The following is a 12,013-nucleotide window of genomic DNA, read 5'->3' as shown; positions in this document are numbered from 1 at the left end:
TTGAGGAGAGTTTACTAATGGTCACTCACTCAGTGCAGGTGGCACAAATTTATATTGAAGCTGGTAACTACAGAGTCTCCGCCTTGTACCTCTTCCTTGCGCTCTCCTCTGACACATCTACACAAGCAGGTTCACTATCCTGAATGCGAAGCCTAGAAAAAAGCTGTTGCACATGGTGACAAGTGGTTTCTTCTTTCAGACCCCAGGGCACCGGGCGCTCCAGCCTTTCTGTAGCTTTCAGGTGAGCTTTAAGACGTGGCCAGCTGCAGGGATCGTTAGAGACCTAAAACCCATTTCCAAAACTAAGACAATTTTACTATTGCATCCTACTAAATCGTCCCTACCAAACAGCTATGGTATCTCCCATCTCAATTCTTCTGTTACCTAGTGCTGCAAGGACAGCTTATGCACGAAGTAATCCTTTGCCATCTTCTGCCCAAAACACCTTGCAGTCTTTAAGTAGATTATCTCAGTGTGATTTACAGAAACATAGAAATATTGAACGGATCTACAGCTCAGGACTGCTTACTCTCCAAAAAGAAATGAGAGAAGCAGCTGCTATTGTTCTGTAAAGACAGGACAAGTTAGTTTGGTAGGGTCTAGGAGTCAGTCTGCAACGACAAAGCCCAGGTACCTCCACAGGGCAACTGGGCAATGAGGCTGCACTCGGGGCAATAACGAAGAATGTGGCAGGGCTCATACTGGGCGAGATGCAAAATCTTTATTCCAGTTCTGAATTGGAAAAAACACCACCTCCACAGCTTACCGTTTGACAGTTCAGTCAGCACAGGGAGAGGTCATGCTTACCCAGCAGAGGCACAGACTTAGAGGACACAGTCCTGTAGGCACTTTGAGAGGAAGCTCAGCTTCAAAGTACAAACACTGAACAGCTTGGCTTAAATTTTTAATACAAAAACTCACTAAAAATGCTAAAATGTGACAAACCATTGGAAATACTGTGACAAACATTCGCCCTTACGCAGTAAAAACCAAAACAAACCCAAACTGGCAAGAAGCTTTGAAATGCATGTTTTCTTCTTCCTCCTGGCACACTGGACCACCACCTACTTAAAATGTTCATCTAAAAAATCCATGGCACCTTCACCTCGTACTTCAGTGCAAGAGGCTACTCTCGATGGACCAGCACAAATAAACCCAGTAAAAAGAGGACTGCATACTGTAAAAGAAAGAAGAGAAACAGAAGAGTGCACATTCACATCTAAAGATGCAGTAACAGCAGCAAACACACAGGGCAAACGGTTCAGCCTGTGCATAAAGCTCTCATGAAGTCATTTTAGCTAGGGTGGGAGAAGCAGGCAGAAAACAAAAGAGCTCTTACCTTAAATTTTGGATAATCATTCATTAAGATAGTCACTATTCCAATATAGGGCACAAATCTACAAGAATAAAGGTTTTATTAAAACAAACAGTATTCAAGGGTGCATAGGGGAGAAGCACTGCCCTGGTACTTGTACAAAGGAAGAGCCACTCAAACCCACTGAGGGCTATGGTCAACAAGCTTGGGACTTCTTCCTCCCGAGCAGGGAAGCCATAGCAGTGGGGGCCAAGTGACAACCAGCCCCTGAGGGTGTTTTAGCCTCTGCTTTGTTCAGATCTCGCTTGCCTGCAAAGACTGTGCCTTGCAGAATAATTTCGATGAAAGTTCTGATCATGCCTGAGCGTGCACTGCCTTTGCATCGGTGTCCATCCAGCATCAAAATCTCAGGATGCAGCTCACAGCTTGATACCTTCACTTAAGCTAAGAACTGAACTACCTTTGTTTTTTAACTCTCCACAGTACCTTTTGAAATGCTTTCAGGGAACTCACAAAAACCCAGCAGGGAGAGTTCAAGAGGAGAGGGGGATTAACAGATGGCATTGAAGGGGCAGGGCAGTGTAAAAAGCCGCATCTTTTTCAACTTCACTTACCCTCTTGCTCGTCCTACTACATCCTTTTTCTCCAACCAGTGCTGCCCTCGTTTGTACAGCCCTCTGTCATCAACGGCGTTGTTGTCACCCTTTGTCAAAAATTTGATGTCACCATTTTGCCTAGCAAAGACAAGATGTGCAGGTAAGTCAGAGAAAAAGAACTTATTAAAAGCTGTTCTAGAACAAGTGCGTAGAGACTAACACAAAGATATTAGAAGCAATCATGTCCTACATGTTCAAGGAGGATGAAAAAGGGAAACTCTGTCAAATGCAGTAAAAAGCAGACTGTTTGGAAAAAAAACTGCCAATGAAAGAATGAATTCTGGCCCCAGCCAAGCTTTCCAGCAGAGTTTAAGAACAGAACCAGCAGGATGAGCCATTTCTAGCGATGGTGCAGCTATTGCCTCTTTGGTTTTGACCTCTCTCATGTTGATGCTTCTCTTGCTTCATATATAAATGTTGGGTTCTGGGCTCTATACTACCACCCAAAATAAGACTTTGGGGTTACAACATACAGTTCTACTCAGTAGTGGTCAGAAGCAAGCTGAAACTTAGAAATTATTAGGAAAGGGGGACAGAACAAAACAAACAATACCATTACAATACTGCATGAACTCACGATGTGCCTACATCTTGAATGCTCTGTGCAGTTCTGAACCCCCTACATCCTTTTTTGAAATGGAGAGAAGAACTGGCAAAGGTTCAGAAATGGACAACAAGGTCTGGAACCACTTCCATACAAGAAACAACAGACCAGGACTCTTCAGCCTGGAAAAGACAGAACTGATGGGAGATATGACGGTATTCCAATACAAGTGACACAGACAGCAACAATCGGTTTTTCACTGCCTCTTCTGATACAAGACCTAGAGGGCATCAAACAAAACTCAGAGGTAACAGGTTAAAACAAGCCAGAGAAGGTGCTATGCTTAACTAACACAGTGCAAACCAATTTATGTCTCTCTGGAAGGATATTTTGGATGACAAAATATTATATCAATTCAAAAAGTGACCAGGTACTCCATGTAAAAAAGAAAAGGGGGCTATTAATACAGAACTGTCACTTTGTGCCCGAAATCGTAATTTGCAGAAAGCAGAGAAATTATTGCTACGCACTCTCTCTAGCCTTTAGTTTGTCCTGAGGTGAATTAGTTGGCTGGTCAGAAACACAATCCTGGAGCAGATGAACCTTTGCTTTGACCTGGAAAAAGCTGCTGCTATGCTCTAGCTTTATACACCATGTTATGCACCCTTCCCCAGTCATTTTCCATTCAGCTTGCTGGACAGCCAGCAATGCTTGCTTCTAAGTAGCAGTTTCTGCCGATACTCAGGGATCGGCTGGCCACTCTGCCTGTGGCATCTGAAAGCAGATGCTGAGCAAGAGCGTCCTTGTTGCTTGATTCTGTCGGCTTGCTCACAGACACAACAGATCAAATACAACTCGTGAAAGCATGCAGAAGATCTTCAGAGCTCATGCTGTTTTCATCATGCCTGAGTACCAATGGATGTTACTTGACAGGAGAAGCTTGGAAGAAAAAAAAAGGGGGGGGGGCGCGGAAAGAACAGATCTCTCTTCAATGCACATTTGGCTCACAGTGCGGGAACAGCAAACACTCTAGGAGCTTACAGATAGCCCGGAAAAAGATGAAGATACCCAAAGGTGCAGGTAATGTAGTTTCAGCTCTAAAGACTGATGGCATAGGAGTGCACCATCTTATTGAGCAGATTCAATGCTCTATCATGAACCAGCGCAACAAGCCCACAGCACAGTTGCTCTGCTGTCTGAAAGGTGAATGAAAACTGGCCTGGCTGCCTGCACCAAAACCACTAAGTAAATTTTGACCACAGACTCTGTGTTCAGTGATAAAGAATGAATGCAATTTCACTCCGAAGAAAGAAGAAAAAGCTTGCGAGTACAAAAACATTTCCTCACTGAAACAATACTGATGTGAAGCTGAGTTGCCATAAAATCATGGAGAACAGGGTTTCTGTTTTCCTTAACTTTGACACTCCTGTCAGCTTTCAGAGACTTTTCACAGTTTTCATTCAGTCTATAACTACAGAAAGAAGTGGGAAACTGGCCATTCAGAAGATACTCTTGAATTCCAAACTGGCACCAGAAAAATATTCATTAACTAGTAAAAGAAGCAATTGATAGCTCAGAGTCCTGCCTTCAGTGCCCAGCTTCAGGTCACAGTACATATTTTTCAGTTTTATCTTTCCTAATATAAAGATCAGGTTTGTGTTTGGTTGTTTTATTTAACTGAAACCTAAAATACTGGAGAATGGCTTTACTTCACGGAATCTAAGTCTGTTACATTTTAAAAAAAAAGCGCTGGATACCTTAAGACCTAGTGTTGAGATAGAGCCAGGCAAAAAAAAAGAAGGGTGGGGACTATCTGGAGATGAACTGCCACACAGAATGCACATTTCTGCTCCTCCTTCCCATACACTGGCTGAGAGCAGAGAGAGAAGACCCTGACCTTTTTTGCATCTTCAACAGTCAGCCCAAGCAGCAGCATCGGAGCCCAATTGGGCCTTTAGCATGCAACACAGGAGAAGAAAAGTAGCATTTCACTTAAAAGAGTTCCCAAGACATCACAAAAAGTGCATGTGCAATGTTAGATATCAAATTTACCAAGTACACTGACCTTATTTTTAAGTTGTTACATGTTTTTGATATAGAATAAATCTGAACAGCAAAGAATCTGCTCTGTCTAGTAGGAGAGGTGCCGCTCTCTCATAGAATGCTTTGGGATGGAAGGGACATAGCCAGGATTTCAGATGGACTATTTATGTGCACAAAGCTGGTCGACCTTAACATTGGGTTGACAAATGGTCTAGATGTCCCAACAGCTGTGGCTGTTACGAATGCCTGGGGGAAGGGACCACCTCTATCCCATCGACCTCACTTGACCAGAGCAATCCTCAAATGCCACCTTTACATACAATTCCAGTGATTCACTTAATCTAGGAACAGATCTCTGAACCCTGGCATAGCTCCAGTTCATTCATATTTCAGCAGGCATTTACTCAGCAGAAACAGATGCTGGGACCCCACCTAACTGCTGCCCTCTCAGAGCTGGCTTGAAGAACCAGGGATTCAGTTCACAATTTAATTTTCACTCAAAGGCCTCACAGGGCTGGCTCGTATCCCCACAGACTGGCCTGGAGCAGTCACAGTTGCATCTTCCCTGACCAGCAAAACAGGATGGCTCACGGCTGCAGAGGAAGCCTTGCTTGCAAAACTAAACCCTGTTCAGCAATCAAACCAGACTGACCACGCTTCATTCCTTCAGACATGCAACCTGCTAAACGTTCACAGAATGAACAGTACACAGAGAGCGCAGCGCACACAGAAACTCTGAATTTAACAACGTAACACTTCCTACAGAGAAGAAACACCCTGCCTCTGCATAAGATCAGGAACCAGGAGCATAAGGACAAGCTTTAAAATAATGCACACTACATACAAAATATCCTTCTTCCATAAGTTCTACCTCTACAAACAAGAGTCACTTCAGACACAAATGCAGCCATACCTACAGGAGACAACACAGCAACATTATGTAGCAGCTTGGGATGGAAATGATGGCACAGGAGACATTAAGTGACATGGGGAATCCAGGATACCAGCACAGGCTCCCCAGCTTGTGAATTCTGCTGGATGATCTTTACAAGTAAACCAAAGAGGGCACATTTCATCTGTCTGAAACTTCTATGTTACTTCTTCCTACAGTACCTGGATATCTGTTATTGATGTCCCACCCATTCGTTTACCCAAGGAGATGAGAAAAAATACAATTTTGCTAAACATCTGCAGTACAATCCCCCAAATTCTCTACATACTTCTCATGAATTTTCAGGACGCGATGGACTATAGGAATTTCCCTTCCTTCTATCCTAAAGACCACGATTTCTCCCACTCTGATTGGATCTTCAATTCGGTTCGTGAGGAACAGGAGATCTCCTCTGTGAAATGCAGGCTCCATGCTTCCACTGAAAAAGAAGAGCAACTGAACAATATTTAAACACTCAGAAGCAGGTTTCAGAGTTTATAGTCCTTCAAGAAAAATCTCACAATAACCTCAGTGAAAAGCTCCTAAGAAAACCACTTGAAGACCAGGCATGCATCTAACCTCTACTGCATTTAGATTTTCAACCACCACACTACAAGCAGTTCAGATTTGTTGGGAAAAGAGCACTGCCAGCAGCTGGTGCTAAAAGCACACCACACGGGAAAAGCCTTCTGCTTTTTTAATAACAACAAGGCTCACAAAAAGCAGTATCTTCTCGACTTCTGAACTCTCCGTTGGTAGGGCTACACTGGCAGCACTGCAGGGGTGGGAAGCTTTATTTAATTTATTTTTAGTTTTCACAGGTAGATAGATCATCCTCACGAACAAAGCACTGAAAGCATACAGGATCTTGTATTCCCATCTGGAACAGACAGACGGGTATGCTAAAAATTTGTTATTGTGATTCATGGCTTTGCTTAACGATCTCATTTCAGGCACTGCTATTCAAGTTATTTTTCTCCTGTCTTGTAAATGGCAATTGTTACAAAATACTTAACCTTCTTTATTCCAAATAAATAATGCAGTACAAAACAAAATGATGAACTTTAAGTATCGCATATATTTGTGTTTTATCTCGAGACAGCACAGAAGCTGCTATTCAGAACAGAAGATCACATCGCCAAAGAAGGGACATAACCTAATGGCCCCTGTCTTACTCACTGGGAGGAACAGTGTGAAACAGCTCCCTTGGACTTCACAGACCCATCAGGAGGGAACAGGAGCGCCACTCAGTCTTATTTTGTGGGAGTTTTGTTAAATGGCATGCGGTAATTAACACTGACACAGAAATATACAGAAAGGCCAATGTGGCTACAGAACAGGCCCATGCAATATCTACGTGGCGTCTGACAGCGCCAGCATCCAAAGGCTGCCCGAGAACTTCAGCCACAGGAATTTGTCCCAGGCACTAGGAGGATGGGAGTAACACTGGCGGTACTTACTGCATGGCACTTCTGCGAAGGCAACGTGCAACACCTAAAACATATCCAATTACAGAGTAATATGCCTTATTTTCAGCCACACGCATAAAATGGTACAGCTACAGCTCCTCTTTTCCTGGCCATGTTACAACTCACTAGAAGGCCAGGGAAAAAAACAAGCAGCTGCGAAAGAAGAGTTAGTGAATGCAATGTAACACACAATAATGCTCACCAGGCATTTCAGCAAGCCAGTTCCCATTTAAAAAACCCTCAACAACTCTTTTTCACTATACAAGCTTATTTGCTGGCATCTCAAAGACTTCCACCTCCTTTTCACTAACCAAGACTCACCACATAGTTCAACTGTTCATGTAGCAGCAACAAGACACATGGACAGGCATGGCAGGAGGTGCCAGTGCACTGTGATGTTCTGCTACCACAGCTTTTACTATGGGAATTGCCATTAGCCCTTGATGAGAAGACGAGCTCTGTCACAAACACTGCTTTAACACAGGGATGATCTGCCCGAGCAACGGGTTCATCACTTGTGCCAGGTCCCCTGCTTCACTGCCTTCCTTTTTCAAGTCTCTTTTGCCCACGCTGCCGAGCATTTCTCCAGGAGGTTTGGTAAACACCTGGGTTGCGCTCCTGCCTTATTTCTTTGAAGTCCTTCCTCAGGACCACCTCTCTAACGTACAAGCCAGCCAGTTGGCAGGAGCGGAAGGATGAGATGCTATTTTTATGTAAGGCTACCAGTGTTGCTTACCTACTTCCTCCTCCCTCGCTGTTCCTCGGCGTTACAGAGAGCGCGGATTCCTACACAGCCTCTCACCCAGCAGGGATGGGGCAGGAGCCTCCTGCTGCCCCATCCCTCTGGAAAATCTGCTCCAGATGGGCCCAGTGGCCCCAGCACCGCCTCGGCGGGGCCCACCGGTTCTCCAGCCCTTACCCACACCCCGTGGGGGCTTTACTCCTCACCCCTAAGCGCTACCGCTGAACCAGGCCCCGTTTAACCCCCCTCCCGGTGGGATTTACCTCAGCACCACCACGATGGGGCTCTCGCTGCCCGTCACCACCATCAGCCCCTTCCAGATCATGAGGGCAGACGAGACGATCATGCCGAAGTTCAGCACCTGGTAGTACAGCTGGGGGGAGGGGTGTCGGTCAGGCTCCGCGGCCTGAGACCGGGGGGGGCGGGGCGGGGCGGGGCAGACCCGACCCGCTCCGCTCCGCCCCCCCCGGGATCCGACCCGACGCGACACACACCCACACCCCCCGCCCCGGTTCGGCACCTGCCGCTTATTCATCCGCCGCACATCGTCTAAAAAGTCCAGCGACAGCATCGCCGGCACCTACGGCGGCGGCACCACCGTCCGCCCGGCCCGGCTTCCGCTTCCGCCCCCGCTTCCGGTCTCGTCACTGCCGCTTCCGGTCCCCCCCTTCAGGGAGGCGGCCGAGGGGCGGCCATGGTGGCCTGAGCCAAGAACGACGCCCAGGCAGGCACCCTTGGATGCTTTTATTTTGCAATACTTTGAAGTAAACATCATAGCAAGGCACAAACGCCGCTGCGGGTTAAATAGATACGTGATGGCTCGGGAGTGCCCCCTGCTATCCTTAAACTCTACGTAGGCTACCTGGTAAAACATCCCCTAGGCTAACGTACACCGTATCAAAAAATACAAAGAGTCCAAACTGTTCGTATCAAAACACGTCAAGACGAGAAGGTGAGCGATCCGAATGCAATAAGATAAATAGTTCTTAAATTATTTAAACATCATCATAGTAAACAATAACGAGCAGGGTTCTGGCTCAACATAATTAAAAAAAAAGTGTAGAAGGTAATTATATTACACGAAGCATGTGATGGGGGAATGAGTGAGGAAAGAGAGAGTCAATATGACTACACGGAAAGAAACGTTGCCCAAGTGACAGGTAATGATGAGCCGCAGTGGGAGAAGAGCTATTGACAGAGCATCAGCCCTTGCAGAACCACAGGACAGTGGCTCCTGCTGCTGCCAACGCCTCTCAAGGCTGCGCTCCCCTCCTCTGCCACAGCAGCTCAAAACGAGCCAGTCAGGGAGCCCTGGCACCAAGCTGACGCAGTCAGGAGTGCTGGGATGGTTTTGCTCCAGCTGACGCCACGGACAGGGCAGGGGATGTTTTCCCCTTCTGAGGACGGTGCCAACCCACCACCCAGCTCTGCCTGAGCTCCCTGCCAGAATGAGCCACCAAGCACCGGGCCCAGCTGCGCTCACCCCCAGGATGGTTTCCAGCAGTGCAACTCCAGGCACTGACACACAGCCAGCAAGTCCCCGAGGGGCACAAGGCCCACCTTAAAGCGACAGGTGGCTTTGAGCTGTGCTCACCTGAGAGGGCGGTGGCTACAAAATTCTCTTTCAGGATGACTCAGGTCCAAGACATTAAATTGCCTTTTGGAAAATAAGGTTGTTATTCAGGCAATTAAAGAAAAATCAACACAACTTACAGCTTGAACCCATCCCGTGTTAACGCAGGAGATCCCAGATCGGCCAGCACGGTCCCGACACACATGTTTGGCTGACACAGTGTTAATGAGTAAAACAAAGGCAGGATGGGAAGAGAAAAAAGAAGCCATAAATAGGAGAAAGAAAGCAAGATAGGGAAGGCAAGGCTGGGGCTCCGGGCAGAGGCTGAGGCAGTGCACGCTTCAAGGAAGAGAGCTCATCTTAAGGAAACTGCAGCTGCAGAAAGTGCTCCTTGATCCTCAGGAGTTGGACAAGCTCCAGCGAGGATTCTCGCCCTGCTTTCCCTTTTCACCTCTCCGGTCTGGCAGAGAGTTAGTGCTTAGGATACAATGGCAGGGTTTGTTTTTTTTTTCCTTTTTTTAAATTACCCTTACAAATAGAAGTTAACGGAAAGCAATGTCCAACCCAAGAAATCAACAGAATATTTCAAAGATTCGCCCCATCCCCACCCTGTATTTTGAGTAAAAACCCCCCAACAAAAAAAACCCGACCAACCAAAAGGGTTTTTTTGTTTTTAAGTCTTAAGAGACTTAGAATGATTGTTCTGTGAGGTGCTGTTAGGACCCTCCACACCACACGTCTGACTGTGTTCACAAAGAGCTGAGTCACTTTTGCACTCTTTGCATTTCAGGTTTTCTCCTGCTGCTGTAGTGTTCATCTCACCATTATACCCCTCATGTCCATTCTCACTCATCTTCTTTTGTAACTTCTGCCTTTCATCTTTCTCCTCCTCCTCTTCCTCCTCCTCCTCTTCCTCCTCCTCCTCCTCTTTTATTTTATGCACAATGAAGAGGTGTCTGTTCAGAGACATGTGAGAGGTGTAGCACAAGCCACAGAACAAGCACTGGTAGGTGGAGCTGTCTGTCTTGTGCTGAGGTATGTGTTCCTGAAACTCAGTACTGATGTCTGTCGAAAATCCGCATTTAGCGCATTTCCAATGCGCTTTCAGTTTGTTGGCTGGCGGTGCATCTGAACCCGCAGCAGTCTCTGCCTGACCCAGCTCATCCATTGCCATCCTCTTTGGAGATTTTGCCTTAAAAAAATAAGATTAAAAAGTTACTTTATTGTTCAAGCCCACGGAAGAGTAAGTGCTAAATTCCACACGCATATCTGAAGACACCTGAGGGTGAATACACATTGGTATTTTGATGAAAACTAAATGAAGCCATGCCTCGGGACTCCTGTTGCATTGCCTGTCCTACCAGTACCCAAATAGCTCACCCCAACATGCAAGATCTCAACTGAGATGGGAGACCTGGGAGGGGCTGGCTGGGCAGAAACATGATGGGGAAAGAGAATGTGAACTTGGTGTGGAAAGGATGAACCCACAGAGCAGGGACAGCTAAGGGACACTGGGATGATCATTAGCCCAGACAATGCTTCTCAGATTTAACTCTGAACATCTTCCCCTCCACTCAGGCTTTTTCTTCATGCCATCTCTCATTAACTCATCCCGTCTGTCTTACAATCCTGCAACGTGCTTCTCCTCCCATGAGGACGGCTCGCTTGCATACGTCCCTTCATGTGATTTTGTCGTCTCCTTATCCAGCAGCATTCGGCAGTCTTTGTTTAGGATACAGCTTATAGGCTTGCATTTGCAGACATTTGCAGATGGAGCCACGTGAAGCCACCGTCTGCCCCCATTTAGCTGGGTGCCCTGGAATGTCAGCTCTGCTTGGGGGAAGCAGCCACCAGCTCATGGAAGTGAATTTTGAATTACCCCAGGTTTCCTTACGGCATAAATAGAGAGAAGTCAGTCTTGGCTGCGATCCCTCTGTGCTGTGGTACAGATGAATGATAAATTGCAGCGATATGGAAAACCTATGTCTATTTTTAAAGTAAATGAAGCAAAGAAGCCCACTCAGCCAACCCTCCACTCCAAAACAACCCAAAATAAAATGGGTTGAACAGTTACATTCGCTGAAAAAAATTACACAGTCTTACTTAGGAGGAATGCTGTTCTTGTAGGTGGATTATGGATCTAATAAGTATTTTAAACCAGAAAAGAAATCTTTTGTAACTAGCAGAAAAAACAAGGGAGAAAGAAGAAAAACGTACCAGGCTCATGAACAGTGTGGCAGGGGAAAACAAGGGTAATAACAAGCCTAAATTAGACCTGGTTACAAAGTAGACTGAAAAAAGGCCAGTAAAACACAGGGCCACACGTTCAAGAGTATCTTGAAAAATGCAAGATGTGCTGCCCTGGTGCCACCGCAGCTCAGCTGCGCTTTCAGTTCTGATCCTGACACTGCCAGAGAGAAGCAAACTGGATGGAGTTGAGAGGAGGGGAAGGAAATCTACCATATGGATGAGAGGGCTTGACTGCCACAAGGCTGCGGCTCAACGTAACACCCCAAGTGAACAGCTACTCGCCGGGTACATTTAGTTTTCAATGAAAATATATCAGTTACTTCTGCTCTGTCTGTCTCTGGAGCTTTTCCTTTGGCCATCTGGGATAAGTCTGGGTTTTTGATGCCGTGCATGAGGCTGATGTGATTCTCCAGCATGAACGGCTGAGGAAATGTCTGATTTTCATCTGTGCAGTACCTTGGAAATACAAAAAAGGAAGAAAATTTATTAG

The 12,013-nt window shown here is 46.1% G+C and overlaps 2 protein-coding genes across 14 annotated transcripts in view; both read right to left on the bottom strand.

Annotated features, from left to right (window-relative positions):
* Positions 1-891: 891 nt before the first annotated feature.
* On the bottom strand, positions 892-8,413 carry SEC11A (SEC11 homolog A, signal peptidase complex subunit). 5 transcript variants are annotated; one of them, XM_087738258.1, is made up of 7 exons: positions 8,221-8,413; positions 7,964-8,073; positions 5,779-5,928; positions 2,560-2,697; positions 1,930-2,049; positions 1,340-1,397; positions 892-1,177 (listed from the first exon to the last, which is right to left on the bottom strand). In XM_087738258.1, exons 1-7 carry the CDS (start codon positions 8,269-8,271, stop codon positions 1,127-1,129), a joined length of 678 nt encoding a protein of 225 aa, XP_087594384.1. In that variant the 5' UTR covers positions 8,272-8,413; the 3' UTR covers positions 892-1,126. The 5 variants fall into 5 exon arrangements, with proteins under 5 accessions (XP_087594384.1, XP_087594385.1, XP_087594388.1 ...); XM_087738259.1 differs by lacking the exon at positions 2,560-2,697 and having other exon boundaries at positions 8,221-8,370; XM_087738262.1 differs by lacking the exons at positions 2,560-2,697; positions 5,779-5,928.
* A 1,138-nt stretch (positions 8,414-9,551) lies between these two features.
* The window catches only part of ZNF592 (zinc finger protein 592), a 40,624-nt gene continuing 38,162 nt past the window's right edge, over positions 9,552-12,013 (bottom strand). For 5 of the 9 annotated variants that reach the window (XM_087738249.1, XM_087738248.1, XM_087738252.1 and 2 more), the window contains 2 exons: positions 11,844-11,979; positions 9,552-10,465 (listed from right to left, as the gene is read on the bottom strand). In XM_087738249.1, coding sequence (XP_087594375.1) covers positions 9,947-10,465; positions 11,844-11,979 — 655 coding nt within the window. In that variant the 3' untranslated portion in view covers positions 9,552-9,946. Of the gene's footprint in view, positions 10,466-11,733; positions 11,980-12,013 lie in introns of those variants that run through there. The other 4 variants (XR_015700236.1, XR_015700237.1, XM_087738254.1 and 1 more) reach the window with 3 other exon arrangements.

The sequence above is a fragment of the Nipponia nippon genome, unplaced genomic scaffold (genome assembly GCF_047370975.1).
Source record: "Nipponia nippon isolate SJK-2023a ecotype South Korea unplaced genomic scaffold, ASM4737097v1 scaffold_62, whole genome shotgun sequence".
NCBI classification, from domain to species: Eukaryota; Metazoa; Chordata; class Aves; order Pelecaniformes; family Threskiornithidae; genus Nipponia; species Nipponia nippon.
This window is presented reverse-complemented; position numbering and strand designations above follow the sequence as displayed.